This window comes from Hakea prostrata, chromosome 1 (assembly GCF_041222555.1).
Source record: "Hakea prostrata isolate BN-2017 chromosome 1, UWA_Hpros_2, whole genome shotgun sequence".
Taxonomy (NCBI): Eukaryota; Viridiplantae; Streptophyta; class Magnoliopsida; order Proteales; family Proteaceae; genus Hakea; species Hakea prostrata.
Genome location: NC_142600.1, coordinates 77,378,904 through 77,397,065, shown reverse-complemented (window position 1 = coordinate 77,397,065; position 18,162 = coordinate 77,378,904). Strand labels below are relative to the sequence as shown.

Genomic DNA, 18,162 nt, shown 5'->3' with positions numbered 1-18,162 from the left:
TTACGAAACAGGTCACACTGTGGAGCTTCTGAAATCTGAACTGCAAAAATGGTGGTAACTGCAACACAGTCATATCAGTTAGGAATCTTTCTCCACTGTTGAAACAAAAAAGTATTTTTCTTGGTAAGAGTTGAAAGCAAAAAGAATTCCTTGACGAAAAAGTAGATCACCACCGCACCATTATCAATTATAATCCCTGCAAACCACATTTGATTTAATGTTGAAGAGCAACAACTGTGGCTGAATTTGTGTTTAAAGATCTTTCTTTTTCTTTCAGATCAGATCTTGGCCCGACCATTGATGGAGTTGGGCCATGGCGGCGATCATTGGATTAAGAGACGGTGTTTCGACTATGGGTGGCCTCAGCGGTGGTTTGTATTCACCAGCCAAGGAAAAAGCCTTCACCAGGGGAGTTTACAGTAGCCGTTCTCCGCTTCTGTTACGGAGGATCCGCCAGATTCTTGGGGCTGGCAAGGTTAAGCTGCTTTTTGCGTTTTGTCTCTCCTTCGCCCTTGTTTTCATTGGCTCCAGGATCGGTTCTTTGATGGGATGGAACCCTCATTATCTTTCTTCGGTTTCTTCTCCTTCTAGGTAGGCTTCTTGCGAACTTTTTTATTTCTCGGATTCTGTTATAAGTATCTATTGTTCGTTGTACTTGTGTTTCTGCTCCTGGGGATTGTTGTTTGTTCGATTCATGCCTTCTACTTCCGTTGTATGATCCTTATCTTGTTATTTTTTTCTTTCAATGTTTGATCAGGTGTTTATTTAAAGTATCATTACTTGAATTCGGATTGTTTATCTTTGTTAAGAAATATGAGAGGGTTTATTTCTTGATCTTGATGTTGACTATGGGTTTTAGTCAGTGTGATTTTAGAAAATTGATCATACTCTCTTATTGAACTTTTGTGATCCTGAATCTTGGTGGTCATTCTGTGCTGTCTGTTGTGGAAGATCGATGTGGTCTCTGAGGCGTACTGTTTGCCGGAGGGTCTGGCAATGTTACTTTGCCAATGACATTCCTAATGTATTCACATCCCTGCCGGGTTTGGGCCTCATCCTAATGATGAAAGTAGTCTTTTCATTCTACTAGATGGATTTTTTTTTAAAGATCATTTTCTGGCTGATTCTTCTTTAGGAAGATGTGGCTACCATTTGATTTTACTGAACGTGGTGGGCTGTAGATTGGGAAGAAAAGATAAAATCAGATCCATTGAGTAACTTGTTAATTGCTTGACACAGCTTGGATTGCTTGCTTTTTTTTGCGTTTTGGTACACTTATTCCTCTTAAATGATTCACTTGGCGACCAAAAATCTTATATGAGTCTAGAGAGATATGAGTTGATCAAGACATCTACTTCAATCCCTCACGAATCCCCTCATCATTGATTATTTGAAGAGTAGAGTCGACCAAGCTATCTATTTCAACCCCTCTTCCTAGGAGAAAAGAAAAGAAAGATTGAAGGATCGAAGAGGATTGGATGATCACTAGCGCAAGTGCTTTGATGAAACTATCAATGAACCAGTTATCTGAATTTTTTAAAATTAGTGTTTAAATCTCATTGGGCACAACTTTATTGTTGAATATTTGAATAGTTGACCTCCTTGTCCCCCTATATTATGCTAGTCACATGATAAGTGGCCGACTTCCTTCCTAGTTAGAAGCTGGAACCGTAACCTCTTAGCAGGTCTGCAACTGATAGACTGAAAATGCAAGTTTTTCTATTGAGTTCTTAGATTCTTACACCTTCTTCCAGCATAACAAGATTTCTTTTAGCGAGTTCTTCTTTTAGGAAACCTGATACTTGAGGATGGCAGGATCCATGTTTAAAAAGTCCAACTGTCTGATCAAGCATTTAAAATTGTACTTGTGGGCAGAAAACTTCTGCAGATGGCTGTATATCTCATATTTTCTTTTCTGATAACCTCATAGTAGTGTAACAATGTACCACCTTCTGGTTTGTGAACCTGTTTTTGGTGGCCTTGTAGATTTGTTGAATATGTTTTGAAGTGGCAAGTAGCAGCAGGTGGGGTGGGACGGGATAACGGCCTTACTTTAACTTATCTTAAGTGATTCAGGTGCTCTTTACAGCAGATAAGAGTAGTGTAAATATTCTTTCTTACCCTTTCCCTCTATGGATTTGGCTAAATTTTGTTTTCTTTAAATTTTTTTGTAAACTAGAATTTCTATTTCCCGTAGGATTCAGGATCAATATTTTAGTTGGGGGAAATGGGCTAGTAGCTATGACCTTGGGTTTTGATCGGTTGCAAGTGTATAGCCCCTATCTAGATGTGTAAATGGGGATGGTAACCTTGTAACTCTGATAGTAAACCACTTTTATCCCTTTCTCATCATAAGCAGGTTAACTTTCAGCACCACAAGATAATGAAAATTAGATCAATTGCATCTTGAGAACTTTCGCAAGATTCTCTGCTGGAGTAATAGGATTTACAGCTAGTGCATGCTTGCAACATTTTTATTCTAAGAATTGCATCATTGGTAAAACAGGGATTTGCCAAATGGATTTTCAGATTGGGTCAATTGCATCTTGAGAACTTTCAGGAGATTCGTAAGCTTGAAAATCAGCCAAAGCAACATGATGAGTAACCTTTACAGATAATTCAATTATATGATGGTTTCCAAAACCAAGATCTGGAAACAACATATACTTTAGGAAAAAAAATGCACATAATAGGTTTTTGTTAAGCTGCAGAGAAAGAACAAATTAGAGAACTGACAAAACCAAAGTTTTTTAATTTCTAAAACATGATGTAGCCAGGACTGGTGACTTAACATTAGGAAAAATTGAAAGGACATAAGAATCCTTATGAACATCAACAGAAGAGCCATTGCTTACCCTCTTCATCAACCCCTTAACAAGAAATATCCTTCCTCTTCTTATAAGGCTTCACCAAGCCCATGAACATGAACTTTTAGCCAAAGACATGGAACTTGGAAGAAGAAAATAAGTGATTCAGGTGCTCTTTACAGCAGATAAGAGTAGTGTAAATATTCTTTCTTACCCTTTCCCTCTATGGTATTTGGCTAAATTTTGTTTTCTTTAAATTTTTTTGTAAACTAGAATTTCTATTTCCCGTAGGATTCAGGATCAATATTTTAGTTGGGGGAAATGGGCTAGTAGCTATGACCTTGGGTTTTGATTGGTTGCAAGTGTATAGCCCCTATCTAGATGTGTAAATGGGGATGGTAACCTTGTAACTCTGATAGTAAACCACTTTTATCCCTTTCTCATCATAAGAAGGTTAACTTTCAGCACCACAAGATAATGAAAATTAGATCAATTGCATCTTGAGAACTTTTGCTAGATTCTCTGCTGGAGTAATAGGTTTTGCAGCTAGTACATGCTTGCAACATTTTTATTCTAAGAATTTGCATCACTGGTAAAACAGGGAGTTGCCAAATGGATTTTCAGATTGGGTCAATCGCATCTCGAGAACTTTCAGGAGATTTGTAAGCTTGAAAATCAGCCAAAGCAACATGATGTGTAACCTTTGCAGAATAATTCAATTATATGATGGTTTCCAAAACCAAGATCTGGAAACAACATATACTTAAGGAGAAAAATGCACAAAATAGCTTTTTGTTAAGCTGCAGAGAAAGAAGAAATTAAAGAACTGACAAAACCAGAGTTTTATAATTTCTAAAACATGATGTAGCTAGGACTGGTGACTTAACATTAGGAAAAATTGAATGGACCTAAGAATCCTTATGAACATCAACAGAAGAGCCAATTGCCTGCCCTCTTCGTCAACCCCTTAACAAGAAATATCCTTCCTCTTCTTATAAGGCTTCATCAAGCCCATGAACATGAACTTTTAGCCAAAGACTGGAACTTGGAAGAAGAAAATAAGTTACCTTTGAAGACTTGTAACCTATAGAGGATCAGCGTTTTAATCAACCTTTAGTTCTATTTTGCTGGGAGATCAACATTGACACAATTAAAATCCCTAAATGTAAGCCCTCCCTCGTTGTTTATACAGATGTGATCCCATTCATGCATAGACCTCCATATTAAAACTATTCTTCCACCAAAAAGCATTGAGAGCTCTACTTTAAATCATCGCACACAAAGATAGAAACGGAAAACATAGACATGGCATGTGTTAGTGATAGATCCCTCATATCTCGTGTGTATTCTCTCAGGCACACGAAGATGGCTGGATTTGGCGAGCAGCAGTAGTGAAAGAAATCAGATCTGGACCTGAGAAGGAGGTTGCTGAATAAAGAATGATTTGGAGAATATTTACTATTGAATAAGAGAAATTTGGGGAAAGATTTGTCAAGGGATTAATCTAGGGAACTATCTACTATAAGTATTGGGAAGGGTGGTAGGTTAGGGATGGTTTTGTCACAAGGGAATTTTGGGGTGAGGGCTATTGCTCTTGGGTAGCTGTAGGAATGCCTACGGTTGTGTTATTTTGAGTTCTGGAGTGTATCAGTTAATAAAGTATGCTTTCCCCACTATCTCCATTATTACTGTCATGCTGTTTTTCTGAATCTGGGATCCTAACAACTTGGTATTAGAGCATCTGTGCCAAACTCATAGATTAGTATATATCCTAGATTCAGAAAAATAGCATGACAGTAATAATGGAGATAGTGGGGAAAGTATACTTTATTAACTAATAAACTCCAGAACTCATAATAGCATAGTGGTAGACATTCCTACAGCTACCCAAGAGCAATAGCCCTCACCCCAAAATTCCCTTGTGGCATAACCATCCCTAACTTACCACCCTCCCAAATACTTATAGTAGATAGTTCCCTAAATTTTAACCCCTTGACAAATCTTTCCCCAAATCTCTTATTCAATAGTAAATATTCTCCAAATCATTCTTTATTCAGCAACCTCCTTCTCAGGTCTAGATCTGATTTCTTTAATCCAACCCTCTTCTTGTGCTTGTGAGAATACACACGAATATAAGGGGCCTATCAATGAGATTTTTGGTAGACACATAGCAACAACTTTGATAAAGCACCTTCTTCTTGGCTGGGGGTAATAAGCTGTTCTTACAGCCAGTAAGCTTATGGTACACTCTTCCTGAATGTAGGGAAAAAATAGATCACTGATGTCATGTCTTAAAGGTTGGCGTATGGAGGGCTTAAATAGGTGCTCGACTTTTTAATGTAAAGCTAAAGTTAGAAGTAGCCCTAATGCAGAACTGAAGACATATTCAAGAAAGAAGAACCCCATTGGGTCAGACCCATCAAAGGCCTAAAGCTATCACCCAAATCAGCCCATGGCTTTCATGGGTTAGAACTGTTTTAGTGGGTTAAAGTTTGCCCGCATATTTTGATCCTCATAGTCTAGACCTAAGCCCAAATCTAGTTCTTGAAAAATCTATAGAAGGGGCTGTGTTTTGAAAATAAAAAGAACTCATTATCAAAAGAGTTTTCTTTTGTCAAGAGTTAGGTAGTAGTTGAGTTATTAATAGCTATTGGTTGAATGTTACAATTAATGTTTGTGTCTCTTTAGAATACTATATAAAAAGACTTATGTAAGATGGTGAAACACTAACTCATTGTTTGAAATTAAGTTGCTTTGTTAGCATTCCTTCTCTATGGAGAATTGTTGTGTTTGATCAAGGTAGGTTGTTGTTCGATCCAATCGGTCCGTTTTGCGGTGTGAAGCCTGAGTGTTACTTTGTGTTCTTATTGTTCTCTCAATTTCTTCATCATTGATAAGTCTAATGTAGTGATTTACACTTCAACCTAATTCCCAATTTAGTTTATAATTCTGCCCCTGCTTTGAGGATCTATACAGCCTGTATTGTTATGCTATTATCCTTGTAATAATACTCTAGTTTTCAGCCTTCTTTCACATCTGAATTTTGTCTCATCCCAAATCAATCAAGTCTGAAATTTATTCCTTGTGAAAGATCCTATTTGGCTATAGTTTTGATCAATCAAATACAATATTACATTATGTGGTATCAGCGCTATGACAGAGAGTGAAAATTATAATCCATCCAGTCCTACTAATTCTATGGCGGCAATGATGGAGATGTTTCAACAACTAAGCAACAAAATCACTGCGAATTAGAAACAAGTAGAAGAAAGGCTCTTTGCAATGGAGGCTAGAGTTGTTACCTTTGTTCATGCCCCCACATCCTCCACTTGGTGAAGAATCCCAGCCAGCTCACTCTATAGTTAATTTTCCTAAAGGATTCCAGTTGTGCAACCAACCTTTAAAGAGCTTTTATGGAGTTACTTCACTGGAGAAACAACCTACATTCAATAGGCATGCTGGTGACTCTCAAAAGGTTAAGCTTAAACTCAAGAAATACTCGAGTAAGCATGATCCTTAAGTGTTTTATGATTGGTTGGCAACCTTGGATGAGTATTTTGATTGGGATGATCTATCAAAGGCACGAAAAATGAAGCTAGCACGTACCAAATTAGGTGGAGTTGTACGTGAATGGTGGAGAACTTGTGAATATGAGTTAGAAGATCATGGTAGAACTCCTACTATATGGGAGGAAATGAAGGAAGAATTGAGAGAAAAGTACTTGTCATATACTTTTCAATTGCGACTACAAGACAAGTTAAATTCTCTTCGTCTAGGAAACTTGTTAGTTGCAGAATATATGGAACAATTTGACTCTCTTCCTTCTCGTACAAGAATTCGAGAGAAGGAGATCCAAATCTTGTCAGGTTTCAGATTGGGTTTATAGTCTTAAATCAATAGGGCCATTGGCATTGTGGATGTAGAGAATGTGCAGGACTGTTTTGAAAAAGCCCTACATGCGGAAGAATTATTGGCATCCAACAACAAAAGGTTTGGATACCAAGCAGGTGAGGTTAGGCAAAATTTTCCAACACCAAAACCTACTACAACAACCCTTACTCAACCCACATTTCCTACTCGACAAGATAAGGGCAAGGCTTCTATGACTAGTGGCAGCCAAATACAATGTTTCATTTTCAAGAGGTTGAACATTATGCTAAATGTTGCCCACATCGTCAAAAGGTTAATGTTGTTATTGAAGTTGAAAAGACATCAGAGGAAGAAGATTTTGATCTATTCCCATACCCACTTGATGATGGTGACTATGACGGAGCTGCATACAATGAGGATGATGCCAATGGAGGTGATGCTTATGGCATTCATATAGTAAGCCACATCTTGGTGGCTAAAACCAAAGGAGAGGACTTGTGGTGAAATTGTATCTTCTACAACCGTATGAAATCTGGAGATAATACTGCTTTGGTGATATTGATAGTGGGAGCTACATTGACATTACTTCAGACACCTTTGTGATGAAAGCAAACTTGAAGGTGGAGAAGCAACCTCAACCATAGCGGGTATCCTTGCTGAATGAGAATACTCTGGAGGTAAATCAACGTTGTTCCGTACCACTAAAGCTTCATAGATATGAGGAAGAGGTATGGTTTGATGTAATCCCAATGCATCTACTGATGTTTTATTTGGTTAACCATGGATGTATGATAACGATGTTATGGTCGGGGGGAAGAAAAACTAGTGTGTATTCAAGTTCAAAGGACTTCACATTGTCCTCCACCCAGTCAATGTCCCAGCTGAAATGCGTCAACAGGTCCTTAAGACCAACCAAAAGGGTCCCAATGAAGCACAAAAGTTGTTGTCCATACTGCAAAAGAAGTTGATGGTTGTTCCTCATAAGGAATTCATTCACACTAGCCATGATACAGGGCTGGTATTGGTTCTTGTTACAAGGGAAGTTACCCCTCCACCTAAGGTGACAATCCCTTCACCCATCAAAAAGTTACTTTTTGATTTTTCTGATGTGGTTCCTAAGGAGTTGCCTGAGGAGCTACTTCCTATATGCGATATTCAACATGCCATTGATTTTGGTACCGGGTTCGGCCCAAACCTACTAGCTTATCTCCTTAAGCCCAACAGAACATAATGAACTCAAACAACAGGTGGGTGAGTTGCTACATAAAGGATTCATTCAAGAGAGCTTAAGTCCATGTGTTGTATCAGCATTACTCACTCCCAAGAAGGATGGCTCATGGCGTATGTGTGTGGACAGTAGAGCAATCAACAAGATTACAATCAAGTATACCTATACTGCAGCTTAATGACGTATTAGGCATGTTATTTGGGGCTTAGATCTTTTCTAAATTGGACCTTAGAAGTGGCTATCATCATATTCGTATTCGGCCTGGTGACGAGTGGAAGACTACCTTCAAGACCAAGGATGGATTATTGGAATTGAAAGTCATGCCTTTTGGTCTCACAAATGCACCTAGCACATTCACGAGGGTTATGACACAGGTACTTCGTCCTTTTATTGGTCGATTTTTGGTCGTATACTTTGATGATATATTGATTAACAAGAAGTGTCTAGACAATCACATTGATCATCTATGGCAAGTCTTGAGAGTGCTTCGCAATGAGAAGCTATATATCAATCTCGAGAAATGCTCCTTTATGCTGCCAAAGGTTGTGTTCCTTGGTTTTATTGTCTTATCATAGGGAGTTGAAGCTAATCCAAAGAAGATAAGGAGCATCACCAATTGGCCTACCCCAAGGACAATCACTGAAGTTTGTAGTTTCCATGGACTTGCATCGTTTTACAGGAGATTCATTTGAAACTTCAGTGCAATCATGACATCTATTACCTAATGTTTAAAGGAAGGCAAGGGCGAGTTCAAATGGATATCGATGGCAAACAAAGACTTTTATCTTATCAAGCAAAAGAGGATAGAGGCTCCAATACTTAGCCTACCAGATTTTGATTGTATATTTGAGGTACCAATTGATGCCTCACATATTGGTCTATGAGGTGTATTGATGCAAGGAGGACACCTGTAGGACACCCTATCGCTTTCTATAATGAGAATCTCAATGATGCCAAGTGACGTTACTCAACATATGATCTGAGGCTTTATGCTTTTGTCCAGGTGTTACACCATTGGAGACATTATCTCATTGGCAAAGAGTTTGTTCTCTATACTGATCATGAGGCCCTCAAGTATCTCCATTCACAGAAGTCAAGTAGCAACAGGCACGCCAAATGGGTTGCTTATCTACAAGAGTTTGTATTTGCAATGAAGTACAAAGCAGGCAAGGAGAATACAATGGCTGATGCATTGAGCCGAAAAGTACTTACTCTTAGCACATTCTCAGCACATGCGTTAGCATTGATTAGATACATGATGAGTATGCATCTGATGAAGATTTCGGCATGCCATACAAGGAGTTACAGAAATACTCCACTTCACGATGGGTATTTCCTTTTAGATATCGGTTATGCATTCAAAATTCTTCCCTACAACATCACGTCATACGGGAGTTGCATGGCGGAGGTTTGGGAGGTCATTTCGGCAGGGATAAGACTATCATACAAGTTACCGATCGGTATTATTGGCCTCTTATTGCAAAAGATGTTGATCATGTAATCAAAAGATGCAAAGTCTGTCAGCTAGCCAAGGGAACCAAGCAAAATACAGGTCTGTACTCACCATTAGCAGTTCCTCATGCACCTTGGATTGATATTTGTATGGATTTCGTACTTGGGATACCCTTAACAAAAGAGCGATACGACTCCATCATGGTTGTGGTTGACCGATTCTCAAAGATGGCTTACATTATATAAGGTTGCAAGACCTTTGATGCATCTCACACTGCAAAGATATTCTTTAAGGAGGTTGTACGACTTCATGGGTTACCAAGTAGCATTGTCTTGGATCATCACGTCAAGTTCATGAGCTACTTTTGGAAGACACTGTGGCTGAAAACTAACACAAGTTATAGTTTTCAACCGCATTCTATCCACAAACTAATGGGCAAACGGAGGTGGTAAATCGAAGCTTGGGAAACTTACTGCAGTGCTTGGTTCGTGATTATGAGAAGGCATGGCCGTCCATACTCAACATAGCTGAGTTTGCTTACAATAGCTCGGTTAATCATTCGACAGATCATACTCCATTTGAGATTCTACTTGGAGTTCAATCCCTTCGGCCTATAGACCTCGTCCCCCTACCACCACAAACCTTGACGAGTTTTTGCCCCGTATCACAAAGGTACATGCTGATGTTTGCCGAAGGATAGCTCTCAGCAAAGATGTCTACATGGCTACAACAGATTGTCATCGACGAAATGTGGAGTTTCAACTGGGAGACATGGTGATGGTTCGTGTCAATCCAGAAAGATTCCAACATGGGGTCAACAACAAACTCTATCCTAAGAAAATGGATCTATATAAGGTGCTGAAACACATTTTACCAAATGCTTATGTACTTGGGCTACCAAAAGAAATGAACATAAGCAATGTTTTCAACGTGGCTGACTTGCATCTTTACGTTGGATACCACTCTGATGATGGAGACACTGAAAAAATGTTGAGGCTGCCTCAACTCAAGCCACCAATCATTGACATAAATGAGGAGGCTTTAGATGGCTTTTACAAAACCACTCGTTGTGGCACTGGATACCATGCATTCCTTGTCAAATGGAAGAATCGTCCACGAAATGGTAGTACTTGGATTCATGTTGATGATTTCAAGAAACTCGATCCCGATTTGTATGAATATTACAGGTCACTCATCCATTTGTCGGAGATGAATGTTTTCAAGTCAGGGAGAGTTGATGTAGAATTGAATACATATTTGAGAAAGAAGTCCGTTGGGTTATGCCCATTGACGGCCTAAAGCTATCACCCAAATTAGCCCATGGCTTTCATGGGCTAGGATTGTTTTAATGGGTTAAAGTTAGCCCACATATTTTGATTTCCATTATTTAGACCTAAGCCTAAGTCTAGTTCTTAAAAAGTCAATAAAAGGGGATATGCTTTGAAAATAAAAGAACTCATTGTCAAAAGAATTTTCCTTTGTCAATAGTTAGGTAGTAGTTGAGTTATTAATAGGTAGGTGTTAGCTAGTGGTTGATTGTTACGATTAATGTTTATGTCTCTTTAGAATGCTAGATAAAGAAACTTATGTAAGAGGGTGAAACACTCAACTCATCATTTGAAATCAAGTTGCTTTGTAGCATTCCTTCTCTATGGAGAATCCTTGTGTGATCAAGGTAGGCTGTTGTTCAATCCAATCGATCTGGTGTGAAGCCCGGGTTCTTTGTGTTCTTATTGTTCGCTTAATTCCTTCATATTGTTCCTTCAATTTCTTCATCATTGATAAGTCTACTCTAGTGATCTACACTTCAGCCTAATTCCCAATTCTAGTTTATAATTCTGCCCTTGCTTTGAGGATCTATTTAGCCTGTATTGTTATGCTATTATCCTTGTAATACCACTATAGTTTGCAGCCTTCTTTCACATCTGAATTTTGTCTCATCCTAAGTCAATCAAATTTGAAATTTATTCCCTGTGAAAAATCCTATTTGGCTACTGTTTTGATCAATCAAATACAGTATTACATTAAGTCCCTACCAACCCACAGAAAATCACAAAATCAAACTTCTCTTTCTTAATGGCAATTAGTAAAATTTTGGATTTTACTGACACTATGGTATAAATGAGCACTCCTTTATGTGGAAATTAATTTTGGCCAGACTATATTTCCATCTCCTTCCACCTTGGTTAAAAAAATATAAAAATTTACTAGATGGGAAATCATTTCTTTAATGAGATTGGAAACTGAAGTTTCATTATTTACTCAGGGAAGAGCATTGTTCAGTTTCAATTCTTGCACTCAGTTTAAGAATTCCCTAATCCAGTAGAGATAAAGCCAGATGGAACTTAACTGAGACAAGGACAGACTCATTCTGACTCAAAACATCTGTAATAAACTAAACTAGAACACTGAAATTCCTGATCTTACTGAAAATGATCTAAATGTTTAACTGATGCCCTTCGCTCCCCCCCCCCCCTGTTTTTCAGATTTCTGTCACTGATCCTCTTTGACTATTTTATTCAACCTTTCCTGCATTGTTCTCTCCCTCATAGTTTTGTTTCCTGTTGCACAACTGAATTTGAAGGATTTATCTCTATTTACAAGGTTCAACCATCTTTTTTCCCATCAAGTTGTTGTCACATTTTACTAAGAGGGTTGTCACATCATCAACAACAACACAGCCATATCCCAATTGAATGGGTTGGCTACTTGGATCTTGCTTTCCAATAAGCTCTATTCAAGGTCGTTCTGGATATAAGGCCCAAGCCTTTCATGTCCCTTCTCACCACTTCTCCTGAGGTTATTCTTGGTCTGCCCCTTGTGCTTTTGGTTCCTTCAATTTGGAGTGAATCACTCCTCCAAATAGGGGCATTTAAAGGCCTCCATTGAACATAGTTGTGCTTCCTTAAATGACTTTCTGGTAGCTTATCATGTACCAAAGCAACTCCAAACCAGCTCTAATATGAGCATTCTTTAGTTATGATTCCTAATTTCCGGTCATGTCAAAGAGGGAAATATTCGCTTACATGTATTGATAGATGGAATAGGGAATTGAAAAAGATCTTAAAGTAGGTGTGTTTTCTTTTTTCTTTTTTTTTTTCTTTCTTTCTTGGGGGGGACCCCAAAAGAAATTGGCTATTTGTGTTTATTTCTACAGCATATTAAATTAAAAAAAAAACATAGTGGGTGGGCCTTGGCTCAACAGTTAAATTGCAATGGCAACCTTTTGGTTGCAGGTTCAAAATTTGGAAATGGTCTCTCCTGTGAAGCCAGGGGTTAGGGCTGCATATATTTGCCCCTTCCAGACATGGCGGTGGTGGGAGCCTCACTTGCTGTGTTACTGTATATTAGATTAAAGACATATTAGCTTGAATGAGTTTCCTTTTGGCACCACAGCTGTAAATTTAACTTCTATATTGTCCTTGCTAAATTGCTACTGCTGCATATAGGATATAGCTTCTTGTCCAAGGCCTTTTAGAGTCTTCTACCATGAAAAGCTTCTTGCCCATTAGTTTTTCTATATGGTGTTCAAAGCATTCATATGCCAGCATTTCCTCCTACATAGTGGGAGGATACAAATACCGAGAACTCGGAAAGCCTTGGGCCTGCTGCTGCTCCAACTTGCTGGAGGATTCCAACACCCAATAAAGGTCAGAAGCAGTCACAGGAAATGTTTAGATCCGGAGGGGGATTTCAACTACTAGAGAAAAAGACGGGAGAAAGAAAGCTTTCAGAGCTACCTCTGACTTGGTGGAGTCTACACACACCCAGCAGAGGTCATTGGTTGTCTCTGTGAACTTCAAGGGTAACAGTCACTGTTGCACTACTGCATCCTCTGGCAGTTCCTATAAATTAGCATCAGATACGTATCTGTATCAGTCACTACCAATATGATGCACACTGATACACCTTTATTTTTAATTACCAAAGAAAAAGATACATTCCTTTATTTTTCAAAAATGGCATGTATCGGATTGTAACAAAATGTATTGGGGATACAAGCTAATCCAGTACAGTATGAACCACACATCTTGATACACGTGAGCACGTTCAGCATAGCATTCAGTGGGTGCAGTAATACATATCAATATGTATTGGCCAATAAATCTTGATGCATATTAATACTATTGGTACATTGCACAAACTTCATTGACTAATAGATTCAATACGACTCCTATTTGAATGGCCAAATGAAGGAGAAATCTCAACGAAGAGTCTAAGTCTTCCATTCAATCTTGGATTTTCACACTTTTGGACTATAGAAATTTATCAATTAGCTCTGTACATCATCCTTTGCATCATCCAATATTCGTCATGGTTGTTAATTATTAACATGTAACAAACCTCATATTTTGTAGCAATTCCAATTTAATGGACTTATTACTTATTTCGTTACACATTATTTTTCATCTTAATGTGTGTTCATGCTATTTGCTATACATTGTTCGTTAATATATATTTTTTTTTTGGTTCCAAAAGTGTAATTCTGTGTGTTCTTGCTTCATTTAATACATTCTGTATAGCGTGATAGAATATCAGTCGTCTCTTAAAATCACCTGACTTATACAATACTTAGTAGAGATTCCTTAAACCATGGGTTGATTGTGATCTCTAAAATGCTGCATATCTATGTTCTTGTTAATGCTTTTCTTGATGGGTTGATAATGATCTCTAAAATGCCTGCATATCTATGTTCTTGTTAATGCTTTTCATGTTTATTGTTTTATGCATTGGAAGATATTTTGGTAGATTATTCCTGCTTTTAGAAGCCTTGAGTTCCTGGTGCATTGCAGGGGTGGTTACACAGTGCTGATTAACACCTGGAAGCGCAATTCACTTCTTAAGCAGGCTGTTGGTCATTATGCATCCTGTAGTAGGGCTGATGCTATACGTGTGGTTTGGAGTGAAAGTGATCCACCATCAGAGAGCCTGAAAGCCTATCTTAAGCATATCGTACAGTCAAGGTCTCAAACTGCTCACAAACCGAACTTCAAATTTGACCTGAATGAGGAGGATAATCTAAATAATAGATTTAAGCCAATTGAAGACCTCAGGACAGATGCAATTTTTTCTGTGGATGATGATGTTATTGTTCCCTGTGCTACTCTGGATTTTGCATTTACTGTATGGCAAAGTGCACCATCCACAATGGTGGGATTTGTTCCTCGTATGCATTGGCTAGATGTAGAGGTGCGTTACTTTGTAATAGAATATTACCTTAGTGAAGTTCTCTTTTGGTAGTTTCGCTTGTCGATAGAACTTCTAGTAATGGACTCATGTTTCACTACTTATTTGCTGTAAGAGGACATAAACATTTTTAGGGCAAGCCTAGGTGCAGCGGTAAATTTGCCGCTTTGTGACCAAGCAAAACTGATTGGAGCCTGGCAACTGGCTTTCTGTGAAAACATGGGTAAGGCTGCATGGATTATGACCCTCCCCCAGATTCCAGCAGAGGTTCCTTGTGCACTAGATGCCCATTTTATTTTATATTCTTGGATGCCTGCATGGGATGTTCATGAATGCAGCTAATTGGGCAAACATTTGTAATTCCTTTCTTTTCTGGGTACTGGGATGAGGCTGCAGATCTTGTTATGCTGCAGCCATTATCATCATATAAAGGTTGTTCACAGTTACCGACTAAGATTGACTCTTTTTCCTATTTGATGTTCTATAGCAACTTAATTGCTCATAGTATGCTGTAATTCAGCAGGGAGTAGTCACTTTTACAGATTAATAATAGGCTTTATTGAATATAATGTTCATCTTCTTTTATACCCTGTATCTCCTGGAATTGTGGAATCAGATGTTTAAAATCTTATAAACAATACTCCCTTTTCATGAGAATTTTCCTCTGGTCTGTTCCTTTTGTGAATGGATTTGCCTTTTAATAGATTTTTTTATCTCATGTAGAAGGATGGGGTTGCGTATTACAAGTATGAAGGTTGGTGGTCAGTTTGGTGGATGGGTACTTACAGTATGGTCCTCTCAAAAGCAGCTTTCTTTCACAGGAAGTACTTGGATTTATATACATACACAATGCCTTCATCAATACACGAGTATGTGACCAGGGAAAGGTCAGTTTATGGAGTTGAGTTTGCTCCTTAGGTTGGAATTTGCTTTCTGTTTGTATCAGCATATATGTAAAAACATATCCATGCATGATCCTCTACTTTATTCTTGCAGAAACTGTGAAGATATTGCAATGTCTCTTCTTGTTGCAAATGCCACAGGTGCCCCTCCGATCTGGGTTAAAGGTAATAGTTAGTGTTGCTGCTGCTACCCTGCCTCTTGTGCGTGTGCACACATGCATGGGTTACTGAAGCTTTTCTATAATAGGTTTTGTTTGTTTTAAGTATATACAATATATTGGTTTATCATTCCCAGTTCCATTTTTTTTATAGTTCGCTTACTATAGTTAACATGCACTCACAGGGAAGATATATGAGATTGGATCATCAGGCATCAGCAGTCTGAATGGGCACAATAATAGAAGGAATAAATGTCTCAACGATTTTGTTTCCCTCTATGGAACCATGCCTCTAGTATCAACCAATTTAAAAGCAGTGGATGCAAGATATGAGTGGTTCTGGTAGTAACTGAGGTGGTCGATTCATTTATACGGCTGTTCTACTATTTTCCACGAGTACATGATCTGCCATTTGTTCCTTTATTCCCAATCAACTGAAATGTGCTTTAGGAGGGAAGCAGCACAGCACAGGACTTGGCTTCAGCAATGGTATGGTCACCTTATGAACCCAACAATCCATTGTGTTGATTATCCATTTACTCATCTGAATTTGGATTTCCTTCTGGAGTGCATTTTTTTCTTTGGGGTTGGGGGGATTCTTTAGGCTAACTTTAGGTATAATATATACAAGGAACTTAGCATAAAAGGAAACATAAGTGGGAGCAGCAACTTATGTCATTGTAATTGAGTCATAAATGAATCTTGAGAATGTAATTGTAATGGTTCATCGTTCCTCTAGTTTTCTGGACATGCCTCTTACAAGCCAATTCACCATTGCTTTTGGAACTCCAATAGAGTGATAGTAAGGGCTACTGTTTTCTTGATGGAATTTAAAATAAAAAAAAATAAAATAAAATAAAATAAAATAAAATAAAATAAAATAAAATAAAATAAAAAAAATAAAAAAAATAAAATAAAAAGAAGAAGAAGAAGAAGAAGAAAGGGGGGAGGGGGAATTTTCTAGTTATAATGATTTTGAAAAAGACTTACCTAATAAGTTGTTTTTTAATTTTTTTTCACTCAAATGGATTTTAGTTTTTAAGAAAGACTACAAAATCCCTAATTTATTGCTAATTTTTTCCGTCAACCAATATTCTATTCTTTAACACCCAAATTACCCTCCTAGTAAAGTCTTTCATACATTAGGCAAGTCTTTTTCAAAGTAAAGAGATTTGTGAAATTTTCTGAAGAAACAGTTCATTAATTACGACTGCTGAAGGTTACAAGAATCCTGGCTACAAGCCTACAATACATGATCTCAATTATCCTGTGAATTCTCGTCAAGTGCTTTTGTAGTTAAACATAAAGAAACAGTTTTTAATCATCACCAAAACAGTACAGGTTAAGGGCACATCCTGTATTTTTCTTGAGATATCTACACATTTTGGAATAAGCACAAAGGTGAGATTTTAGGGTTTAGGAAAAGATTAACATCAATTTTTCAGTGTTATATTTTAAAGGTGTAAACAGATTGGATGGTAGTGATAGCATATTCGCATCCTATTATATTCGACAGATTCGACTATCGTGTTTTCAGATGGATTCAGTCGGATTTGGATGATAATATGATAATTATTTTCTTAAGTAGATTCTTCTAAATGGACATAAATATAGATTGATACAAGTTTTTGACTATCTATTGACATCTTTACCATTTTATTTGTGAGACTAGGTTTGAAATTTAAGAATTTAATAACTTTGATAGTTATTTTAGTAGAAAAATCCAAAAAATAGTCATATATCTCAAGTAAAAATTTATTAAAATAAGAAAAATAAAACCAAATAAGTAACTTAATCTGATAATTTTGTCGGATCGGATGAGAATCGATAGAAGAGGAGTATGCAATATCCACATTCTATTAATAACCGGATGGACTCGATTATCGCCTAACAGATGCAAATGCGAATTTAGAAGTGGATTTCGATTATCCATTTACACCCCTTACTATATTTTATCAATTTGATATGAGACAAGTTGTGTGAGATCTCTATGCCCTTCCAAAAATTGCTAATCTTTGGCCTCCAAAAAGTGGTAAAAGCCCATCCCGACTTTTCCAATCATGATTATGACTTTATGAACAGAGGCACACGTTAATATATTAGAATAAATAGAATTTATACTTTATACTGGAACAAACACTATGAAATATCAAATCAAAAAATAAACAAAAACAAAAATACACAGAGATTTAATATGGTTCACACACCGATGTGGTATGCTATGTCCACGGGCATTGAAGAAGAGTTTTTCTACTATGTAGAAGAAGAATAGAAGGAGACCTTACAACTAATCGTCAAGAAAGATGTTACAAGAACTCTCACCCAAAACCCTAATTGAAAAAACAAAAATTTAAAATCTCACAATAATATGTGGTAGGTGAACATAAGATACATAAATATAGACTCCAATCCCAATCGGGTAAAGGTCTTACTGTATTGTGGGGACTCCACCTCCCAACCCCTCCACAAACCGAGTTTAATGGTGAGCTCCGAGCTTGGCTTGCTCCACTTTCACCACAAATCTTCACAAACAGGTCATTGTGATCATCCACCAAAA

The 18,162-nt window shown here is 37.6% G+C and overlaps 1 protein-coding gene across 3 annotated transcripts; it reads left to right on the top strand.

Moving 5' to 3' along the window:
* LOC149030235 (glycosylinositol phosphorylceramide mannosyl transferase 1-like) lies at positions 1 to 16,414 on the top strand. 3 transcript variants are annotated; one of them, XM_089142537.1, is made up of 6 exons: positions 1 to 161; positions 278 to 591; positions 14,152 to 14,548; positions 15,269 to 15,432; positions 15,542 to 15,612; positions 15,791 to 16,414. In XM_089142537.1, exons 2-6 carry the CDS (start codon positions 314 to 316, stop codon positions 15,949 to 15,951), a joined length of 1,071 nt encoding a protein of 356 aa, XP_088998663.1. In that variant the 5' UTR covers positions 1 to 161; positions 278 to 313; the 3' UTR covers positions 15,952 to 16,414. The 3 variants fall into 3 exon arrangements, with proteins under 3 accessions (XP_088998663.1, XP_088998661.1, XP_088998662.1); XM_089142535.1 differs by having other exon boundaries at positions 2 to 123; XM_089142536.1 differs by lacking the exon at positions 1 to 161 and having other exon boundaries at positions 168 to 591.
* Positions 16,415 to 18,162: the final 1,748 nt, after the last annotated feature.

Coding starts and splice junctions, on each gene's coding strand:
- LOC149030235 (XM_089142537.1), top strand. CDS start 314: ATGGCGGCGATCATTGGATTAAGAGACGGTGTTTCGACTATGGGTGGC. Junction 592..14,151: donor TCGGTTTCTTCTCCTTCTAG/GTAGGCTTCTTG, acceptor GGTGCATTGCAG/GGGTGGTTACACAGTGCTGA. Junction 14,549..15,268: donor TGCATTGGCTAGATGTAGAG/GTGCGTTACTTT, acceptor TATCTCATGTAG/AAGGATGGGGTTGCGTATTA.